This window comes from Setaria italica, chromosome I, assembly GCF_000263155.2.
Source record: "Setaria italica strain Yugu1 chromosome I, Setaria_italica_v2.0, whole genome shotgun sequence".
Classification (NCBI taxonomy): domain Eukaryota; kingdom Viridiplantae; phylum Streptophyta; class Magnoliopsida; order Poales; family Poaceae; genus Setaria; species Setaria italica.
Window position 1 is genome coordinate 22,151,822 of NC_028450.1, and position 23,805 is coordinate 22,175,626.

Genomic DNA, 23,805 nt, shown 5'->3' on the forward strand with positions numbered 1-23,805 from the left:
ATCTTTAGATGTCCTAAAGTACAGCTGGGCTTAGAAGCCAATTCTAATTATTGCTGCATCCAAATAGCTGTATTTATGTAAGCACAATTCCAATTCACCAATTTCTAGCCCAATACGAGGAACCAAATGGGGCCTTTGAAAATTTTAGTTGAGCTTTGAAAATAGTATGGCTAGATTCATCACCAAAAGTAGTTACAAAATATATTGCTACATTTTACAAGTGTTTCACACTATCGATTAATGGTCACAGGAGTGTCTTGGTGACTGTTTCACTGTCCAAACCGACACTTATAGTGTCTTTTGAGTATCATTTCCTAATGCTTTGAGTTACGCAGTTTTCTCACATCCATGAAACTTAACAAAAACCCTCTACTTTTTTCCCCATAGATATTTCCCTGCCCAAAAAAATTACCCTTTGTGTCTCCAAACCATTTTTAAAAATAAAAAAAAACTTCCCCTGAATGACCAGTACTAGAGATGAAGTTCCCTCCACATAAAGTACTTGGGTTAGATAAGTACCGTAACATGGCATGGTGATATCTTTGCCATGAGCTGCCAATCCAGGTCCATGCCAATTGGCGCACGCACAAAACTGACATCAAGAGCATTGCTCTTTCCTTCACTAACAACACTCTGCAATGAATGACAAGAAGATGTTATATTGCTAAAAAAGTGAATGCCATAAAATAAAAGTACCAGGGGATGACATGCAAAGTAGAAAAATACATATTACTTGAAAAGCAAAGTTAATGAACCAGGAAAACTCGTCAGTAAGAAGTTGACACTAAGATTTAACAGCAAATGAGTGGACATTGTGTACAAGCGCAGGTTTGAAGTCACTATTTAGCACCTTGGATGTGATCTACCGATGTGGCCATAAATATGAAGGCACTCAGGAGCGAAGGGACCGGATCGTAGAGAGAGGGGAGGGATGGAGTGCAGATGGGCAAAAAAGGTTGCATTAGGCAACACACAACGACCAGCTGTGGTAACTAATTAGCTATCTCGCTCTAAAACTGCCTCTCTACAGGCTTGGAGTTGAAGCCTGCATATGTATACAAGCGTTTATATTTGATAATAAACAATGACTCTTAGCTTCATGCAACCCTTCTGATCATTAATCTGGTTGCCTTCCAATTCGCCTGTTCACTGTCACTATTGTCAGTTTACTACTCACAACACTAGTCCAATAACTAACTAATAAATAGAACAAACATTTAGGTACTGTAGGCTTTGATGCTTATTCTCTTCATTTCCTTTATAAATTGGTGGGTTGGGTACTGTAATTGTAGTTTGCCATGCTTTCCAAGTATCCATGTGCATATGGTCGGTTCCTTTCATAACCTCAGCATTCTTAGGGACGCCATGAATCCAATTGGCCATCACACCTAACACAACAGCCACCATAGGTGGAATGGCTAGCATGGATCAGTTTGGGCCCTGAAACCTTAAGATGAGGGCATTGAAACTCACTTCCATATAAAAAAAATTGGAATATTGGTTTTTACGACTGAACAAACTCCTTTGGCCTGACCATTCCTGGCTTTTAGATGGATTACTAGAAACTACCCTGATTCAACTACAGTCCCCCAACTGAGAAGCCAGACTAGTCCCATGAGGTATGGTTTTCCCCGTCAAACAGAATTATCAGTGAGGTTTTTTAAATTACTAGTAACTGGGCACATGCAATGCATGTTTTTTATCAGATGATGATTGGGGAACAGTGGTGGTATTAGTGTTATTAATTGTTTGAGGAATGAGGAAGGCAGAAACGAGAACCAACATGATACATTAGGTGCAGATGATCACATGGACAGATTAATGTATACTAAATTGGGTGGACGAAGAAAAGAAAGCAACTTGTGCCTTTTATAATGTAATAGAAAAGGATGGCTCAGATGGACCGGAATTTTTTCGGATCAAAACCAGGTTATACAGCTGTAAATCCATAAATCAGTAATTCATATGCACTGACCTGAGCAAGAGAACCTTCTGGAGAAGATAGACCACAATATTTCAAAGTCGCATCACATCGTGTGCTCTTCGGATACAACTTAGTAACAACCTGAAGCTGCTCAAATCTACCACACAAGACCTCAGTTTTATCAATATTGACAATCCTTGCTGCAGCCTGGCCAATAGATACATCCATCATGAATCGAATCGCATTTGGGGGAACCTTCTCGAGAGGGAAAGACAGATCTTCATCAGTTTGGTAACTCAATAGCTTATTAATTGCCTGCCACTCTTCTTTCGTCAGCTGCTCCTCTTCATCTGACTGTGGCTCTTGATGTGTAGCATCTTCAGAAGGTAAACCAGCCGAGTTCCTTCAGCCAAATAAAAAAGATACTTAGAATAAAAAAGAAACATGAATTGAACTTCAAAAAGTTGATTAATTCAATGACATAAATTCAAGTTAAAGCATGTCAGTATCCTATAAAAAAAAAAGCTAGCGTGTGAGAGTAATATCCAACCAGATAACAAATGCAATAAATTCTCTAGTTTCACAGATATTAAAATTCTACAAATATCTGATGTCATTCCTATCAAAGCCATCCCATGTGTCAGGTGGCATAGTTTTACAGGTCCACTTAATGATCCTATTATTCTCGATAACATGGAGAATTGTCAATGCACTACATACACTAATCATATGTGCCAATATATGCTTATGAACTGCACAAGTACAAACATAAGAATGAGTAAGCACTAGAGCAACACGATTACTTTAAGAATATGTATATTTCAGAGAGAGAGAGAGAGAGCTTTTGAAAAGTTGTATTGACCAAAGGAATCGCCTACAGACACAAGGGAATACCAATCAAGAACCACATAGTGCGCTGGCTCTAGGAAGCACCAAAAAGAATTGCAAATAAGAGGTAACTTTGTTGAAACTTGAGCTCACTATGTTTATGCTCCTTAAAACATAGTGAAAATTTATGTATTAATGTTCCCACGTGCAAGTAATGAAAAAGCATGACAGCCGTATACATGCAAACTAATACTTCAGGGTAAGAAACTCAACAAACAGCATTCTAACCAGACATGGTTCAAAAACTCAGTGCAACCTTGTGAGAAAAGATATAGAAGAGCAACTAGTACAGAAAGAATTCCAAACCCATTTGATAAATGAAATACATACAGAGATGAAATGGGAATTTTAGTTTTTAATATATACACAATCTAGAATTAAAAGCACTGAATAATAAATTAGCATCGTCCACAATCAATATGTTTACAAACCATCCAAAAGGCCACCATCTTTTCTTCGAGGCGCCTTTTCTGTGTAATGATTCCTTTGATTTCACTGTCTCAACCTTGGCATGTCCCAACAACCTGGAAGTATGGAATAATAGAAGGATAAAAGTAACTCAGACAAAGGACCAAAGAAAACAGTAGAACCCTAAGGCATATTGCAGTAAGTAACGCACCTCCAAAGTATTATGACCTTCATGTCTAGAATTTTCTCTATCTCTCGAATTTCAAAAATATCAACATTAGGAGCTTGTTGCAACAGGGTAGCATACAATTGAACATAACGGCGACGAAGCTGGCAGAGGTGCCTAGTTCTCTCCCATGAGAACCAGTAGCTGAAAAGTGAAGTGCAAATAAACATCAGTAACAAACATTTCAAGCCATAGATAAGGCTAATAAATATCAAAGCATGCATTTGACTAAGTAGTTGCACAAGATTCAAGACTTCTATCAAATTATGCACAATAAGTAATAAAATGGAATGATGTATGGCATCTAATTACAAATAAAACCATTGAATGCATAGCCCACCACTTAAAAAATAAGCGACTAATATGCATAGAATTATTTTTATTTGCAGCACGAAAATAGTAGTTTGTAGATTCATCATCAGCACATATTTTTTTTATTTTTTCTCGAACATGCAGGGGAGCTGCATATCATTATATTAAGAAGAGAAAAGGGGAAAGAGCCCTTACAAACAAACAAACGTCCCCGACCTAAACAACACTCTAAAGATGTAAGAAAAACCTCTATAGCCCCAGCCACCCTCCAAAACAGCAGCAACTCACCAGCGAGCAATAGAGCTCTAGCTAGGCTAGGATACATACCATCAAACACACACCTATTCAGCACAACCATATTAGTATATTTTTAATATCGTTTTCTACGATATGATTCAATAACAATCTTTAAATGTGTACTTTGGAGATTGTGCTGACATTCTAAATGATAACGGAACTCGGGTGACAGCATGTTATTTTCCCATTTCCAATAAAGGCAGCAGTATTGAAATGTTAAAGATTTACCGCATAGAAGCCATAGCGACTGCAAGTTAATTGTCAATACAAAAAAGGCAAACATGTCACTGAGGACAGTATAAATGCTATGTAAATTTTTGGACATTTTTTGCTTTTGGCCACTTATAAGGGTCTAGTCAGTACATCAATCCTCCACTTGCCTTTTTTCTGTATTAAACTGCTAGAAAAAAGACAGGGGAAGATCACACAAAAACATGCTTCACCAAATCCTCGCAACAAACCATATCTTTAAATGCATTATCATGTTATCCCCACTACCTCCCTTCATCTAAGTAGTCGAGGATTTTCAAGAATATCACAAAGATGTGTCAATACTATAAAATTCAAGATTTGGTTGAAGATATCCAATGCGAGTTCAACCAGCTAGCAAGTCAAGAAGCAGAAATGATAAGACATTGGGATGATTGATTCCATAGCCAACAGAGGCTAGGTGCGCAAGCATTGCCTAACTTCACCAAAGGCAAGAAGAGACGAGCTGTTTGGTTCTCCCCATCCTCAGACGTCCTTCTTGTATAAGATGGCCAAGGACATCCACCATGGATCCATCGCCATCATTGAATCAAGGATGATTTGGCGTGACAAGCTCATTGGCAGTGATGACCAGAGCTCATAGGTGACCCGAGTAGTAGATATAAATGGGCTCATCCACTCAAGGAAATCCTTGCCAAACTAAGCTAGTTTGACAAGCAAAGCTAGCATTTTTGGTTCCTACGCCTATCCTCACTCAGCAAGGCAAGATAAGGTGACATGCCCCTAGTTCGACAATCTGCTAAAGCATTTTCTACAAGGCAAAATAAGCCACAGAAGCACACACCTTACACCACGATTCCTTGAGTATTCTTGCCACTTACTAGATCTACCTCCAAATGTGGCATCAAGGGGAAGGTGACAGAGGATATGCATATTGAATAAGTGAGGGAAGACGGACAGCAGTAGATGTGCATACTAGAGAGTAAAGGAGAAATTCAAACAATCTACCCGGACAAAAGAGAGATTTTGTCCAACAATCTAACAGAAAGCAAAAGCAAAGGCCTTCAGAAAGTCACGATTAACTATTTTACTCATAACGGGGAAAGGAAAATAATAGAAATGAAGAAGTAAGGACAAATGGAGCTTAACAGATGAGTACTACCATAGTTTCTTTTGTCGCAGACCAGCAAGCATAGCATAACGCCACCAAGCACGACGATCTTCCTTTACTGGTACAATAGGCCGTAAGTGAGACACATCAACACGTGTTCTAAACCTCGAAAATGTTTCCAAGAGTTTAATGCCATCATAATACTGTGCCTGGTATATAGAATTGCAGAGAGCAGTAAGTTTTAAACACAATAACTGAACACACTAAAGAAGTAGAGTAATAGGGTACCTCAGTCACAGTTAAAGAAACATCACTGAGGACAAGTGAGGCTTTCTCAACAGGAGTATCTGGATCCCCTCTTTCATTCTTTCCAAGTCGTTTATATTTAAGGGTTCCATTTATAGGTGAAACTAAATAGTTCCGATTTGCTGCCCAAATGGAATTTCCAGAGTGATCATCGATGCCATCTTGGAATATCTGTGACAGACCATTAAAGCGTGAGAAGTATCAAACAGGTACAAAACAAAGGTGTTCTAACTGACAGAAGAACAACCTCGCTCCACTCAGTAGGATTTAGATCTTCCCATTTCTTATTAAGCTTCCAAGGATTGCTGTCGGAGTCATGGTATATGGCCAGCCTGTGCAGTTCGACAGACTAAACAATGACGAGAAAAAGGATGAAACATGATTATCTTGATTATGATGACAACAATTGTATAAAACAAAAGCCGATAATCAAAGAGGAAGATCATAGCTTATAATAATCACATTAATAATGCTTTGAAGAATATGTCAACCTACGGAAAAAAATAGTACCACTTGCCAACCTCACAAATATCAAGTAAGATTTAGGCATGGAATTTACATATTTCGTGTAAGATTCTTGTTTCTGTTCCTTGAACCTAGTGTTGTTCAAGCATCATCTGAAGGGTAAAGAAGTACATGCAGAAGGCAGTAGTTACATGAATGGTGAAACCAACACCTCTCAAGTCTCAACTTTCTACAACTACAACTATTCCAACTGTTGACAAGCAAAGGAGATGCCAAATAAAGTGCAAGTAACTTTCTTTTATGAATCTACTAACACTATTAATCATGGCCTAATTACAGTGTTTCACATATGCTGGTGGCCATAGTTTTCCACTACATATTCTGAAACCATACCAACATCAGGGATTGAGTGGGTACTAATTACTAGTTCCATAACTGCTACTAGGCTATGCAGCTAGGTTGGCATAGATTTCAATGTCAAAGCTCAATCAATACAAAAGAAAAATGATGCTTCTGACATGACAGGTTACTAGTAACAACAGAAAAGAAATTCCATGCTAAATGGATGTGTTCTAACCTTTCGCAGCTTATCTAGGGCTACACCTGCATCAAATGTCTCATTACCATCCTCATCCACAGTAACGGCTGCAAGTTTTGATAATGTGAAACCAGAGGCAAAGGGGTGCCCAGAATTGCTGGAGGGGAAATCAAAGGAAACATTCTTCAAAAGAAGAATACAACAAAATAAGGAGAAATTGAAAACTGATATATTCAACCAACCTGACAGAATCTTCATATCTGATGTGTACGTTACTGATGGTTACTTTAAGATTACCAATAATTGTAGATATTAAATTGTATAACCACGAATTTCCACCTCGTACCTAAAACATGCAAAGAATAAACAGGAACAGATTATCTAGGATAACCACTTGATATGGAAGAGAGATTATGACAATCTAATACACCCAAATAGTTAGAAATGAACCTATATTATGTGTGGATGTTTACCACCCTCACTTTCAGAATCATAGCGATTACTAAGATCCTGTTTGGCAGAGCTCGCACAGCAGTTTTCTAGGCTGAATGCAGGAGGAGCTCTGCCAAACATGTTTTTGCAGCAAGGCTGATTCCGTTAAGTGATTCTCTGAAATGAACTAAGGGGCTAGGAGCTGAAAAAAGTAGCTTCTCCTGATTCACTCCTGCTGTGTATCACTTCATAGTTAAATTTAACCTAGAGAAATCACTTCTCTCAGAGAATCACTTAATCACTTGTCACAGTGAATCAGAATCATGAATCAGAATCAGGAGGACCTCTACCAAACAGGCCCTAAGCCCTACCCACTTTACAAACGATTGCACACCTCACTATCGAGGATTGATATGCTTCAAGAGAGTCCAAGCACTCAAATCCAAATATAAAATTAAAATTCCTATTGTGTGTGTTTTATCTATTCGTGCTGCTGTTTGTTTCCTGCAGAGAAGCTCCAGGCTCTAGCTTAATCACTCATAAGCAAATCTGAAAAATAACTCTGAGACCATATCCTGACCGTGCATTCATGTGCAACGTGCCAGCTTAGAGAAACAAAAAGAAAAGGAGTACAATCCAAATAGGTACATTTACTTTTGTCCTTATATCTTCAAGGCACTCACTAATATATCCAGCTCCATGAATTCTTGGAGCTGGGTATTCCTAGCTCCATGGTTTCATGGAGTTGGAGCTGGGACTGAGAATGTTTGGATGAGTCATTTTGTTTTTAGTATGTACTAAAACAGATATTTATATCACTTTATTTAGTCTACAAACTCCTCACAAGTGACGTGGAGTTGGGAACTGGAGTTCTACCACCCAGGGCATAGTCACTATGAATGTGGTTTAGTAGTATATTCTGGATAAATAACAAAGAAGCACAAAACGTTAAACATTCAGAGACAAATAGGATAAGGATCATACAGGCCCTCCTTTCGAGTTTCTACTTGTTGCTTCAAGAGTTGCTGCCTCTGCAGCCTGCAGAACAAGGGGAGAAGAATTAAAAGCTGTTTGTGCAAACAATTTGTAGGGGAAAAACAGAGAATGACATAACAGGTCAAACAGAACTGAGATAGCAAGAAAATAACAGCAGAGACAAGGGTGCAACAGCTAAATCGTAAGTCAACAGGAGATTGCAAGACTGCCGAGAAAGAAAAAACAGTTAAATTGTAACAAACCGAAGGCTGGCTGATTAACTTTCAACCATACAAGAAAGGGAGCTTACTGACAAGGTCATTAAGGTAGAGCTGAAGTTAGTTTGGTGGCAAACTGGCAATCAATTTGCGCAGCTGGAACAGAAAAGACTTGGAGCAAATGGAGTATATCACAAAATACATGATATTAGATCGCATGGTACTAAGAGTTAGTATTCTTTTAAGTGTATCACATAAAAGAATCAATAATGCTAACTCATAGCAAAGGATCTTAATAGAATGCACACTCCTAGGATAAATATACCACAAGCAAATGGAAGGCAAGTACTGATGCCTATGCCTAAGTTAGGCACAAAAAAACTCAAAGTAATCCAAGCCCAAGTGTTAATTCATTTTGAATTGGCTTTTTTCACCTTACGTAAATATAACTTACTGGATCAATATCTTAACTGTTGACTGTCAGAAGACAATAAGCAACAAAGACATAGCATGAAACAAACCTCAATCTGCTGAAGCTTGGCTTCAAAAAGTTTCTCTCTATCTTCTTCCTAAAGTTGAAAAAGAAAGATGAGATGCAAAAATGTAGTCAGAAACAAGAACTGTGAGGAAGTATCAGTCGTAGAAATATTGTTTCCAGTTCAACCTAAAATACCAACATTAAATACCTTGAGAGTCTGCCCATCAGGAGCAGGATGAGCAAGAATAAATAGACGATCGATAAGAACAATGACAGGTTCTTTACCCAGGCTCTTCCAAGGGACCTATCAGAAATCACATTTTGGCATTTACAATTCACACAAACAAAAAATTATGACACAGGACAATAAAAGTTCTGATAACAGAAGAAGATAAACAGCTACTCGTTGTGGGGTTAGGTGCTTTGTATATTAAGCAGATTCTAATCCAGATGGACCTTTTGCATACATGTAATGCAGAATATGATAGATGTGTTCCGTATGAATAATAAATCAGCAGGACAAAGACGTAAACGATCCAGTTTCAAAATGTCACTCATGCTACATTGTAACATCTCCACTAGGAAACTACTTGAACAATTTCAAATATAATAATGTAAGATAACAACCACAAAACTAAACCAGAATCAATCGTGTATGGTATAGTAAAAAAAATGTACCTTTAACGTTATGGTGCCAATAAACCCAGCTTTCACTGTCACTGGAAGCCGGAGAGAATTCAGTGCTTCAGCTTTAAGTTTTAAGTCTTTTAGAACAACATCACCTTTACAGACAGAAATGAAAGCAGGGTCACAAAATCACAAATACAATATCTACATAAACAGCACAGTAAGTGCTGAAATTTGAACAAAATGTAAATGTTGAAAAAAACACATTAAATGATCCTAGAGTATTACAGTTAAAAAAAGGGGCATGGTGGAGATAGAACATCATTGGGTGTTTCATTTTAGAAAAGGGAAGTGACAGCTTTCCTGGTCCAACCGTCGATTCAAACGGTCAGACAGCAGTTCAGAAAAATATGTTTATTATAAGTTTAATTCAACTAAAATTTTTAATTCAGAATAATTGTGTATGCTCTACTGAACCACTATTATAGGTCCAATCCCTTTGTTGGCAACAAAAACACAAGCCAGGTTGTTTTGGGCCTTGGTGCGCGGTGGTGATGGAATGGAAGGTCCTCTTTTCGAAACAGGTTTTTTACCTTAATGTTATTTTATGGAAAACATCAAGGTCAGGCTCTGCTTCACTGCTGGCTCAATCCAGTTCTAAATCCTGAAAATGTCTCGCAGCACCCTTGCCTGCAAGCTGCAGCTGGCACCAGGTGCTGCGCTGTGACAACCTGCCAGTGAAGGATCTCACTGGTTGAGGATGCATCAGGCCACATCATGCAGAAGCAGACTTAAAAAAAAAGAAAACTAACAGCTACCCTGTACCAAGCTATTGTATGTAGACGCATGAATGCAAAGTGATGCATTCAATAAATATCAGTTTGCAGTAGTTCAGAAGGGAAAAAAAAGTCAGGCATATGGTCGAAGGATTTGAAATATCAGGTTTAGTCTTTGTTTGTCACAGCTTAAGCAGCTTCCTTGAAGTACCATAGTATACTACTTCCAGATACATTGACTGAATGACAATGTTCTTTTTACAACTAATAGGAATATTTACTAGAAGTCAATTTTCCTATACATTAATAATTGACAAATGCCAATAGAAAACAATGCCAAACAAAGTTTAAGCTTATATGCTTCCAGACAACACTACTCTATTTCCATAAAGAGATTAGTTTGTATCACCACATATGAGTACCATATAAAAATAAGAAAGGATCTTCATCATTTTTTCGTTTTAGGCCATATAATATTAAAATATTGCATGAAACATCCTAGTAAACAGTTAGGTTACTTGAGTTTATAGTAGTGAAAACTGGCAAGCTTTCTAACACTGGTCAACACTTCATCATAAGGTCAAGTTTTTTAAATTAACCCACTTCATTCTACTTCAGCAAGCACCAAATAAACAATACTGTAAAACTAAGGTTCAATCATTTGGTCTAAATAAAGAAATAACGAGTTGATCAGACCACAGAAAAATAGAAGCATAGATAAGAACACGAAATAATTGGTATCAGATTTGCAATTTACAATACAACCAGGAGATAATGGTTAAGCAAAAAGGAAAAAGACAATAAGAAAGACTTACCTTTCCAGACACTTATTCTGAGAGCTTCAACAGAAAGCCCTTCAACATATTCACCCAAATATTTGCGTAGCAGATACAGCACCTATGTTAAAAAGATACAACTATGTCATGGGCTCATGGCTCAGAACATAACACTAAGATGAATGTGATAACATGCAAAAAAATGCTCAAATTTTATAACAACATGAAATTGGTAAGTTGTGAAGATAGATTGCAAAACATCTTGGTGATTCATGGTTTAAGCGGTACTTGTCAGTTACAAGGAATGAGTATCAAGGTTAGAAGTAACTGTAACAACTCATAAATTACTCACTACCCCACTGTTTACCCGCAGAGCTGTTTCATACACAAGGACGTAAAAGAAAATACACAATGAAATCTGGAGCAGTGTATAGGATATCACAGACCATATTTCCCACCACAACAGGGATGCTTAGAATTACATTCATTACTGATAACAATAAATGATCAGGATTGTTGAATGGCCAATGGAGATCAACTCCATTTAATGCACTCATAGTTGTTAGAGCAATCAAACACACACGACATACTCACATACAGTTGCCGAGGTAATGACTATCAACACTCACCAACTTGTAGCAAGAAACACTATGCCATACTAAATAGCATCAATGCAAATACAAGCTAACTGCAATGGAAGAACATCCAAACTTTAAGAGCAGCAAAGTGCATATCTTCTGGAGGTAACAGGGACTAGGAAATTTGTAAAATAAACAAAAGGTACATGGCAGCTATGAAATTCCGCATTGCAATTGCAATAACACAGATGCAACTATGACAGGCAATGTTGTAGTATCATATACAGTACTAAATGTAATAACATATTTTGCTCGAGCTAAGTGAACAGAATCCTGTGCAGTTGGAATTCTGTCAAAGATATGAAACTGAACAATATATGCATGTGCACCGCAACTATCAACACTTCTGTTTGCCCCTTCAGAGGTTCTTCCATAATGCAACATGAAATTCTTCCTCGAGGAATGATCGAAGTGCAAACAACCAAGAGCCACACATTAACAGACCAAATTCCAACCCCCTCCAAACTGCCCCCAAATCCGAAACACGGTGACCACAGAGATTCAGTAACCCCGACCGACCCCCACCGGCCACCACAAGCAACACAACCCCACTGGTCTGCCTCTCGATCACGCGGGCCGTCGTCGATCACACGCGACAGAAACAAAAATGACCCAGGCCGAAGGCGCTGCAGAAATGGGGAATACGGAAGGCGGGAGGGAGAGATCATACGTGGCCCTCAAACATGGCGGATGTCGCGGGGACGACCCGCGGGCGGGCCGAGCGCGGGGACGGCGGGGGCCGGGCGCGCGCTAGCACCGCGGCGACGGCGGCGCGGTCGCGAATCCGCTCCCTCCTCCTCGCGCGCGGCGGGGCGCCGTCATGGGCCGCCGGGGCCGAGAGGGGAGTTAGGGTTTCCGCGGGGGTGGCAGCGGAGAATCCGGGGGAGGGGGAGCGCGGAGGTGGCGAGGAAGACGACGAAGGAGGCGGACGAGGCGGGGAGGCGGGGGACGGGACGGGACGGGATGGGGCCGGCACGGGGGAGTTCGCGGTGGTGGTGGTGGGGTTCCTTTTTGGCTCGGTTCGGGCGGGGTCCAAAGTCCCGAGCGGCTCGGCTGCGACGTACTCGCGCCACGCTTCGGACGCACGCCTGGTCAACAGGTGGAGGGACTCACGTATATGCGAGTGCCCGGTGCGTGTCGCTTTCTGTAAAGCGCACGGTGGGATCGTCTTTCTTTATTGGAAAAAAATTGTATTTTTAATCCTTTAAGTATTGTAAAAGGGTATCTAAACAGGTGCATTTATCTTCTTAACATTAGTTTAACAATGGTCCAATGACATATAATACGGTTTATACCACATAATTATCTGACTAATCCATGCTTAGCGATGTAATACGTAGAGTCGAAGATGTAAAGCTTATAAAAAATTCTGTAAATCCTCTAGATTGGCTACCCATAAAACTTTTATGGGAAAATTTAACGGAACCATTTCACATCGTGTAGTGATCGACGTAGCTAAGCAGTGATTAGTAATAAGATAATTACATAGCCTAAATGGATGTTATATGACACTAATCCATTGTTAAATTAAGGTTGGGATGATAAGTGCACCGCTTTAATTAGTTAAGGGGTTGATTTGTACCAAATAAAATATGATGGATGAATGTCACACTTTTGCAATACTTGAGGGATAAAAAAATACACTTCTTCCTTCTTTTTCTTTGGATCCTTTCGCGTTGTTGGTTGCATTTTACATAACATCTCTTTGTGTTTTTGTCGCAAAAGTATAACAAGAGGAGCTAAGGTCTGGGAGAACACTAATGCTAAAATTGCTACTCTTGCTCTATTCCAAATTTTAAGTTGTTGGATTTCAAATTACAAAGAATATGTGCAAGTATCCCTAGAGCATAGTATCACTAATGCTTAAGTCGCTACTCTGTTTCACCCCGCTCCCTCCCTTATCTTCCTCCTTTAAAAAATCGAATATCGTCATCTTCTTCTGTAAACCATGCGGATGCCATTTTCTCCACCCTCAACGCGATATCCCCACCCTACCAGCTTCCACCTTTGACACCGCCACCAACGCTGGAGAGGACCGTCCTCTCGTACCCTTCCCCTTCCCCTCCCCTTCTTCCTACTCCCATGTTCTACCCTTGTTTGGATGAGCTCCCCCACCTCCACCCCGCCTCTTTTGGTTCTAGCAACGGCACCATGGCCTTAGCGTTCGCTCTCACCCTAATCCGCCACCAGATCTATCATCACAAGGTTTGTTCCCCGCTACCGACCGCCCAACCACCATCCTCCACCACTACGACGAGTGGCGCCACTACCACCTCACAGACAGGCAGGCCTACAACCCAGCACCACCGCTGATCTAGCAGCCTCCCCCAACCGTCAGGAACCTTTATAAATAGAGGGGTGGGGACGCCCTAGGGTTTACACCTTTTGGTCGAAGCATAGCCGCCGCGCCTCCCACGCCCTCATCTTGTTGCAACTCACGGACCTAGCAATCCGACTTGCGATGCTTCCTCCCTGCACGTGTGGATACCTTGGAGGTGTTGCACCTGCAGCACTTGGACGAGCCGCCGATGAGCCATGACGAGCCGACAACGAGCCACGACACGAGGAGGACCTCGTTGTACGTGGACGAGCTGCTGAGGAGCTGCTCGACATCGACGTGTTCGACTACACTGATCAACTTTGCTGCCCGACGCGATTCTACAATTTTCGCATCCGTGCATCGAGTGGTAATCCCGTGATCCATATACGGCAGTTTTCCTGATTTACGTGTTAGAAAATTTTTATTTTGCACTAGCGTAGCCTACCTCGTATCCCAACATCTTTACTTGTCTATTTTCTCTAGTATCTCAATAGGAAGCTTTAAAAGAACAAAGATAAGTAACAAGAGTTTACTAGAATGAGTCTCCCTGCATAGGACCAATGCCTTGAAATTCCCATTAGATGTTTCTCCATTCTATATTTGTCCCAATTGGCAGCCTGAGGTCTCTCATCCACATTAATTGGCACAAGGAAGGATGTAGAAAAAATTACTTTCAATCCAGTGGAGGTAGCAAAGGACCGTAGGATGGCCTTGAGATTGCTAAGCTGAACTTTATCTGCTAGAAGGCACAATAGGGAAGTCACCACCAAAATCAAAGCCTAGAATATGAGGGAGGTTCCTAATAAGAGCTTTAGCATTGATGACAGATTGCAAGAGGTCAGCTGCTAAAACAAATAGCAGTGGGGAAAGCGGATGCCCTTGTCATATTTTTGGGTAGTGATTGTCATATTTTTACTGATCACAAGAGTTTGAAGTACATATTTACCCAGTCAGATCTGAATATGAGGCAGAGGAGATGGCTAGAACTGATCAAGGACTATAAGCTGGAGATTCACTATCATCCGGGTAAAGCTAATGTAGTAGCTGATGCCCTGAGCAGAAAAGCTCAATGTCACTGCATTACTATTCAACCAAATGTTAAGACATTGTGTGAAGAATTAGAAGATCTGAATTTGGGAATGGTAATGCAAGGTGCCCTGCATAATCTTATCTTGTATGATACCTTAAAGTAAGAGATAGAACAAGCCCAGAAGAAGGATAAAGGAATGAGAATACTTCGGGAACAGGTAAGTCAAGGTGATGTTACTTGTTTTACCCAGGATGAAAAAGGGGTGCTCTATTTCAAAAACCGAATAGTAGTACCCAAGAAGATGGGCTTGAGAAAGAAGATCCTAGATGAAGCTCATTTGTCAAGATTCTCTATCCACCCTGGAAGTACTAAGATGTATCAAGACCTGAAGCAACGATTTTGGTGGACAAGAATGAAGAGGGAAATAGCCAAGTATGTATCTGAATGTGATACATGGCAAAGGGTGAAAGCCACACATAAGAAATCAGCTGGCTTATTGCAACCCTTAACCATTCCTAAATGGAAGTGGGAAGACATTTCCATAGATTTTATAGTAGGATTGCCTACTACCTCAAAGGGGTATGATTCCATATGGGTTATCGTGGATCGACTCACTAAGTAGGCTCATTTCATTCCTGTCAAGACCACTTATCGTATACCAGCTTATGTGGAACTCTATATGTCTCGGGTAGTATGTTTACATGGAGTACCCAAGACAATTGTCTCTGATCGAGGTTCCCAATTTGTCTCTAGATTTTGGGAACAGTTGCATGAAACAATGGGAACTACCCTTATCAGGAGCTCCGCTTACCATCCACAGACTGATGGTCAGACAGAAAGGGTAAACCAAATCTTAGAAGATATGCTTCGAGCATGTGCTCTTACCTTCTCGAAGAAATGGGATGAATGTTTGCCTCTGGCAGAATTCTCCTACAACAATAGTTACCAAGCTAGTATACAAATGGCACCCTATGAAGCATTATATGGCCACAGGTGTAGAACACCTTTAAATTGGTCGGAACCAGGAGAAAGAGCACATTTAGGACCAGATCTGGTCATCGAAGCTGAGGAAAATGTTCAGAAAATTCATAAGAATCTTGAAATAGCTCATTCCCGACAGAAAGAGTTATTCGGATAAAAGAAGATCTTTGGAGTTTTGTGTTGGAGACTTTGTATATCTCAAAGTATCTCCGATGAGAGGAGTGCACCGATTTGGAGTTAAAGGGAAATTAGCTCCAAGATACATTGGTCGTTATGAAATTCTGGAACGAAAAGGTCCAGTTGCATATAAAATTTTCATTACCAGACCAACTTGCCTCAATACATGACGTATTTCATGTATCTCAACTCAAGAAATGCTTGTGGGTCCTAGAAGAAGAAGTATTGGAAAATCTGGAAGTGGAACTAGAACCAGATCTGACTTATGAAGAAAGGCCCATGAAAATTCTGGATCAGAAGACTAGAGATACTCGTACTAAGAGTATCAAGTTTTATAAGGTGCAATGGAAAAATCACACCCAAGACGAGGCCACGTGGGAACAAGCAGAAATTTTGGAATCTAAGTATCCCGAGTTGTTTAGGAATGCTTGAAATTGGGTAAACAGTCGGCAACCAACAATCACCCCAACTCTCTTTATGAAGAATGATGAAAGGTGCCTATATGACGCAGTTTCCTTTCTACTCTCCAGCTGAGGCTTTAGCACCTGGAATCTCGGAACGAGATTCTTTTAAGAGGGGGAGGCTGTAACACCCAGTGTTAATGACAACTTAAGTATGACATTAAGAAGCTAATGGCAAAGTTTGGATTAAAGGAAGGTAATTTGAGCCAAAGTCGAATTTGAGCCGAATTCGACCAAATTTGCAATTTGGAGTTTCAAATTTGGAAAAATTTGGCAAAAATATGAAATCGAGTCTTGAGAGTATTCAGAACTCAAAGGAATGAATCTTGAAGTCTAAATCAAGTCATAGAGCTCTCAGAAATACAATCGAAAATGGAATTAATGAAGTTACTGTGCATCGTCCGAAAACGCGCAAATCTGAAAAATAATATTGAGTACACAACTTTGAAGCCAATTTAAGTTGGGTGGTTCCGCCACAACTATTATGCAGATTCCATAACTAAAGATTAGTCCCACCTATTTGGACCAGTTGGTCCAAATACATTGTGGTTGCCCTAAGCTAAATTTTAGGACTACGAGTTAACTCCACAACCATATATTGTACTAGTTGTTGATGCCATACAACTCATAATATTTCTTTTTCATATTCACAAATCGAGGAATTATATAGCTAACTTATAAGACAACATATTGTACGGTGCATGAAACCATCTATTACACAACAGATGACACCAATATGCTTGCCCCTACGGCCGTTGTCACCTGAAATGCAAGTATGCAAACTTAATTTTTGCGCTGGAACAAGCGACGTCGATCAAGTCAAGGGCGTCCCTTCATCAAGATATCTAAAAATAGCACACTTCGTATGTGAAACACAAAAATGATCTAGTGAGGGAACTGGAGGATTATGTATTGGATGATTCCACTGCCACAAAACGGAGATTTCACCAGAGGGACCCTTTTTTCGTGAGAGGAATGAACAACCCCCATGAAAATGTATATTCTCGTGAAGGTGATAAAGGAACTCTGACCAAATGTATTTTCGTGAAGGTATAATACAAATTGTCATGAAAACATTTATTTTCATGTAAGTGGTCCCATCAGTCTCACAAAAATTACGTATATTTCGTGTTCCATAAACTCTTTCATGAGAGGGATCAACATAAAATTGTTGGATACATCATACACGCTAGCTTTGCAGTTTGCGGACTTAATTTTTTCCGCTGCTCCCACCTCCCACCTTCCTACACCTTCTCCACATGTTTCTTCATAAAAAAACCTACTATGATTTTTATATAGGTGCTCTAGAGGTATGCTCTTGCAAAAATTTATTTCTGGTGCCAACATCCGAAAAATTGTGACTTTTGTGATTGAGTTGAAACTCCATATAGCTGTAGAGAATAAGAAAGGAATTTAGTATAGGTGCTGCTGCTCTTGGTTTATTGTGATAATATGAATTGCAAGATTAGTAACTGTAGGTCTGAGGTGAAGTTTATTAACTGTAGGTCTGAGGTGAAGTTTAGTAACTGTAGCTCTGCGGTGAAGTCCTATGCTGTGATAAAATCAAATATTTGAGAACCGAATGATTTAGCCTACTACTATAGTTCTGTGTAAAGTACAAGCTGCTACCTATCCTTGAATTCTGAAAAAAACAAGTTGCTAGCTTAATTTCTAGTGGTGTGCATGCGTTTTTCATGTAATGAGCACTTTATGCACATATAAGTTCGTGTTTATATCTTGATTGCTTGTGCCTGAGCTTTCCAACATGTATGTGTTTTGCAGGTTACTGGTTCATCACATGTAGGCTCTTACCAAGACATGCACAACAATGGCGATGCCATGGAGACTGACCGCAACGACGATGACTACAATGGCATGGATGAAAAGAGTTTGGATGACGACTTTTGGTTGAAGCATAGTTGATGAACCTTTTAGTTCTGGGTACATTGTCTCATTCCGTGACTTTACTTGTATGCGCATGCTGTGATTGTAGGATTTGTAGCATCTATGGACTTGTGTGATAGACTAGTTCAGGCATGGATGCCTGCTATATTAATTAATATTTGGATCTTATTATGTGTGCATGGATGTGTGCTAGAGTAATATGTGGGTTATATATGTGCATGGATGTGTGCTGGAATGGGATCTAGATGTTCAGTGTATTTCCCTGGTGGCTTGAACTCTCATAAAAATGAAAATGGCACTATTTTCGTGTGTTGGCATCAACTCTTCTGAAAATAACCATTTTCATGATGGTATGGACACAAGAAAATGAAATCATTTGGTCCGGCTGTTTTTTTGGCCTGCATGTATTTTATGAGAGTTAGAGGCTCACTAGAAAAATATTTGTGGCGGACTTGATGATTGGCTCTCATGAAAATAATCTTGGAGATCTGGTTGCACAAACTATTTTGTGGTGGTGGTCGACATGAAATACTATTGCGAAAAAGGATCATGGCGGTTCACCACCACGAAAATGGTATTTTCGTGGCGTCATATTTGCAAGAGGATTTTCCTAAGAGTTTCACATCACATACTATTTTCGTGCCGGTTTTAGTTATTTTCATAAGGATTTTTGACTTTCATGAAATTCGCATCCCTTGCTAGTGTTCTAATATAGACATATAGTATAGCATTAGCATGCAAGAGGATCACACTTATGGTTGGGGTGCACCACATCTTGTTCTGCGGTTCTGCCTCTAGCCCTCTACCGTTGCACGAAAGAGCTTGATCCATGCTGGCATCGTGAGCTCTGTAGAATATGCAATGGACAGACAAAAGACTTTCCTAGCATCCTTCGGTTTACAAAGGCAAGAGACAACACTGGGCCAATGAGTCTTTGCTTAGTTTCACCTCCTATGAAGTTAAAAAAAAGCTTGAAAGAGGAAGAGAAAATAGGATGAAACTTTTGTACTCCCTGCGTCCTAAATTATAGGTCGTTTTAGCTTTTTAGATTCATAAATTTTATTATGCACTTAAATATACCCTATATTTAGATGCATAATAATATATATGAACCTAGAAAAGCTAAAACAACCTATAATTTGGGAAAGAGGGAGTAATTTCATAGGAGGTTACTGCTCATCTTGCCTGCCATATACAAGGTCTTGTGATGGATCAATCACAACGCTGAACTCCGGAAGTCACTGAAACTTTTGTCCGAGTCTGTATTCAAAGTACGAAACTTTCATAAAACAAAGCCCAAGGGTTCTTTGTGATTGATCTATCTTTTTAATAAAAAATTAGTAGTTGGAGTTCACTACAAGAAAACATTTAATCCATGACATATTCATTTTGTCGTAGATCATAGAAAAATTATCACAAAGTAGAATCTGTGACGAAATGGCACGGAGAGAGGCAATGACGGGCGGTGCCGGTGCAGATGCAGGATGCCGCTCCGGTAGATTGGGGGCGATAACGGAGGGGTGCTGGAGATTTGTTTACAGGTCCCTGAATCTCGAGTTTCTATTGCCAAATAAAATAAAACACGAACATATACACAATAGCATCAGTGGCGCAGTGATAGTAGGCATAGAAGGAAGGTGTGGGCCCAATTGTAGACTGACATGTGGGATCACCCACCCTGATTTGGTTAGGGAGATTGTGACGATTTCTATTTCCATTCTATGACGTTCCGTAGAGTTCATCGTAGAAATTGGGCTTGAATTGGGCTGGAAATGGACCATTTGTTGATCCATGACGACATGGTTTGTTGTAGTGGTTGAAGACGCATATTGTTTCATTATGATATTTTCCGATATGAAAATTGGAATTCATAAGAATCGTTCTTGAAGCAGATTCTGATTGCCAGGGGTTTACAAATTTGCAGGAATGACGGGTAGGAGTTTATTTACTCCAAGGTACTACTCCCCATCCTAGAATATAGCCACGTTTACATTTTTCTAAAATCAATCACTTTTAACTTTAACCAACAATATCTCTAAAAGTAATTTATATTTCAAATAGAAAATACTACTCCATCCGTCCTAAAATATAGCCACGCTTATATTTTTCTAAAATCAATTACTTTTAACTTTGACCAACAATATCTCTAAAAGTAATTTATATTTCAAATAGAAAAGTTATATACTACTCTCTGTGTCCCAAATTACTATTCATTTTGGTTTTTCTAGGTATATAGGTTTTGTTATGCACCCAGATATATATTATATCTAGATACATAGCAAAAGTTACGTATATAGAAAAAGCCAAAAACGAATAGTAATTAGGAACGGAGGGAGTATAACATTTGGTTTTATGATAAATTTACTAACATCATTTGTTTTAGTTATTAGTCTCCATAATTATTTTGCTATTTACAGTTAAAATTGAAAAAATAATTTGAAAAAAAATCTAAAGCGTAGCTATATTTCAAACCGAGTATATTGTTAGTTGTTAGTAAGTAAATGAATTCTGGTTCCCTGCTTGGTAGATTATGCGGAATTCTGAACGCAAATTCAACATCCATCTGAGGCGTCGTCAACCTGCTACGTCGGTTCAACCAAGGGCGCGATTGCATTCCACGGCCCACCGACTCTGACTCGAGCCGCACGCCGCCCGCCGCCGCGGGGAACGGACGCAGCGGTTGCGCCCCCGCCGTCCTATATAGCGAGGATGGCTGTGCAATCCATCGCCATCGCTCCTCTCCCCCCACCCAAAGCTCCTCAAAACCCTAGAGACTCGTAAACCGATCCCCCGATCCAATCCACCCCATCGATTCGTTGCACGCGCCATCCATGGCCGCGCCCCTCCTCCTTGGCCCTCCCGTCATCCGCGGCGCGCGTCCATCGCCCGCCGCCGCTACCGCCGAGGCGCCCGCCTCCCATCCCTTCCTCGACCTCCTCGACACCGGCTTCAACGCTCCTCCTCCCGACGCCGCCGCCGATGCCAAGCCGCGGATGGCGCGCACGGAGAACAACTCCGCCACCTACGCCTGCTCCGGCAACCCCTGCCTCGACTTCTTCTTCCAGGTGGTGCCCGACACGACGGCGCAGCGCGTGCAGGAGCTCCTCGCCGCCGCCTGGGCCAGAGACCCGCTCACCGCACTCAAGCTCGTCTGCAACCTCCGCGGCGTGCGCGGCACGGGCAAGTCCGACCGGGAGGGCTTCTACGCCGCCGCGCTCTGGGTGCACGCCCACCACCCCAGGACGCTCGCCTGCAACGTCCCGGCCCTCGCCGAGTTCGGCTACCTCAAGGACTTCCCCGAGCTCCTCTACCGCCTCGTCCACGGCGCCGACGCCCGCAAGCACGCCAAGGCCAAGGCGGACACCGAGAAGATGAGGCGCAGGGTCAAGTCGATCCGCCTGCAGGCTCTGGCCGGCCGCAAGCGCGCCCGCGCCGGCGTCCACGGTGCTGCGCCTCCTCCTGCGCCTGTCGCCGTCCCGACCAAGCCCTTGCTCGCCGACTTCGTCAACGCCGCCGTGCTCTCCACCAAGTCCGAGAGAAGCAGCAAACCGGGAGCCATGGCGACCACGGAGTCTCATGATCAGGCGACGATGGAGGTTGCCGTGGAGCCAAAACACGAGGGCGAGACCGAGGCTACGGAGCTGGATCAGAGTTCGGGGAAGTCTATGGAGAAGAAGAAGAAGGGCGTCCCCAGCAGCAAGAAGGTTCGGAAGGTGGGCCAAGCTCGCCGTGCAATCGCTGGAGACTTACTACGGCGATCGCGCCTACCGCTTCCTCTTCGACTGCGTCGCGACTTCTTCGCGGACCTCCTCGCTCCGACGTCGAGCAGCTCGCCCCCGGCGGCAAGCGCAGGAAGATCGGGCTCGCCGCCAAGTGGTGCCCCACGCCCGGCTCGTCGTTCGACCGGACGACGCTGCTCTGCGAGGCCGTCGCCCGCCAGCTCTTCCCGCGCGACTCCAACCCCGACTACGCCGACCTGTCGGAGGAGCACTACGCCTACCGCGTCCTCCACCGTCTCCGTCGCGAGGTTCTCGTGCCGCTCCGTAAGGTTCTAGAGCTCCCCGAGGTTTACATGAGCGCCCAGCGATGGTCCGAGCTGCCCTACACCCGCGTGGCGTCGGTGGCCATGAGGCGCTACAAGGCCCTGTTCAAAAAGCACGACGAGGCGCGCTTCGGCAAGTACCTCGAAGACGTGGAGGCGGGCAAGGCCAAAATCGCGGCCGGCGCGCTCCTGCCGCACGAGATCGCCGCCGCAGCCTACCGCGGCGAGGACGACAACGTGTCTGAGCTGCAGTGGAGCCGCATGGTGGAGGACCTCCGCAAGAAGGGCTCGCTGAGCAACTGCATCGCCGTCTGCGACGTGTCCGGGAGCATGGGCGGCCTGCCGATGGAGGTGTGCATTGCACTCGGCCTGCTCATCTCGGAGCTCAGCGAGCAGCCGTGGGCGGGCAGGGCGATCACGTTCAGCTCACGGCCCCAAATTCACACGATCGTAGGCAAAACCCTCCAACAGAAGCTGAGCTTCGTTCGGTACATGGATTGGGGTGGGAACACCAACTTCCAGGCGGTGTTCGACCGCATACTGCAAACGGCGGTGGACGCTCGCCTGGCGCCGGAGAAGATGATCAGGACCCTCTTCGTGTTCAGCGACATGGAGTTCGACATGGCCTCGGCCAACCCCTGGGAGACAGACTACCGGGCCATCTGCCGCAAGTTCAGGAATGCCGGGTACGGGGACGTGGTGCCGCAGATCGTGTTCTGGAACCTGAGGGACTCGCGCTCCACGCCAGTGACGTCGACACAGCCAGGGGTCGCTATGGTCAGCGGCTTCTCCAAGAACCTGGTAAAGCTGTTCCTGGAGAACGACGGCGTGGTGAGCCCGGAGGCTGTCATGGCGGCAGCGATCGCTGGCGAGGAGTATCAAAAGCTTTCCGTGTTTGATTGAATGATTGATCGATCGATGCTTGTGATAGTCACTGGTCTAAGTTCCTCGGCACTTAACTGGGACGTCCTTTTTATTGTTGCTCTGTGGTCTGAACTCTGAGATGCATGCACGAATGCTTGATCGATACATCATACCTGGAATGTGCTTTGGTTCTGCTAGCTTTACCTCTCTCCTGTTGAATTAAATTGCTTTTGCTTGCTTGATTGTTTGTCTCATAAAGTAATCTAGTTTAGTACAGTGTTCTTCATTAAGTCTCCATTCATGTCCTTCTAATTTTTCAATGAGCTTATTTTCTTCCGAGGAAAAGCCAAATATCGTCACATTCCCAGTACGCAAGCATTTTAGATCAAAAATTGCAATTTCGGATCAATTATTTGTTAT

General features: G+C 42.2%; 2 protein-coding genes across 3 annotated transcripts in view; one reads left to right on the forward strand and one right to left on the reverse strand.

The window, feature by feature from the left end:
- Nucleotides 1-12,670, reverse strand: part of LOC101780568 — a 50,343-nt gene extending 37,673 nt beyond the window's left edge. Inside the window, exons 1-15 of one of the 2 annotated variants that reach the window (XM_004952427.4) lie at nt 12,276-12,670; nt 11,007-11,088; nt 9,467-9,570; nt 8,997-9,092; nt 8,832-8,879; nt 8,102-8,155; nt 6,928-7,031; nt 6,725-6,842; nt 5,930-6,031; nt 5,665-5,853; nt 5,428-5,585; nt 3,432-3,590; nt 3,244-3,336; nt 1,976-2,327; nt 520-633 (exon numbers count right to left, since the gene is read on the reverse strand). In XM_004952427.4, coding sequence (XP_004952484.1) covers nt 520-633; nt 1,976-2,327; nt 3,244-3,336; nt 3,432-3,590; nt 5,428-5,585; nt 5,665-5,853; nt 5,930-6,031; nt 6,725-6,842; nt 6,928-7,031; nt 8,102-8,155; nt 8,832-8,879; nt 8,997-9,092; nt 9,467-9,570; nt 11,007-11,088; nt 12,276-12,290 — 1,788 coding nt within the window. In that variant the 5' untranslated portion in view covers nt 12,291-12,670. Of the gene's footprint in view, nt 1-519; nt 634-1,975; nt 2,328-3,243; nt 3,337-3,431; nt 3,591-5,427; nt 5,586-5,664; nt 5,854-5,929; nt 6,032-6,724; nt 6,843-6,927; nt 7,032-8,101; nt 8,156-8,831; nt 8,880-8,996; nt 9,093-9,466; nt 9,571-11,006; nt 11,089-12,275 lie in introns of those variants that run through there. The other variant, XM_022826324.1, reaches the window with a different exon arrangement.
- An 8,640-nt stretch (nt 12,671-21,310) lies between these two features.
- Nucleotides 21,311-23,424, forward strand: LOC101784630. The gene is made up of 2 exons (XM_022828322.1): nt 21,311-22,192; nt 22,309-23,424. Exons 1-2 carry the CDS (start codon nt 21,311-21,313, stop codon nt 23,422-23,424), a joined length of 1,998 nt encoding a protein of 665 aa, XP_022684057.1.
- Nucleotides 23,425-23,805: the final 381 nt, after the last annotated feature.

What these genes read in the sequence shown, in the direction of transcription:
- LOC101784630 (XM_022828322.1), top strand. Translation starts at nt 21,311, where the DNA reads ATGGCCGCGCCCCTCCTCCTTGGCCCTCCCGTCATCCGCGGCGCGCGT. An exon ending in GCAGCAAGAAGGTTCGGAAG is followed by an intron (nt 22,193 to 22,308) that starts GTGGGCCAAGCT and finishes GACGTCGAGCAG; the next exon opens with CTCGCCCCCGGCGGCAAGCG.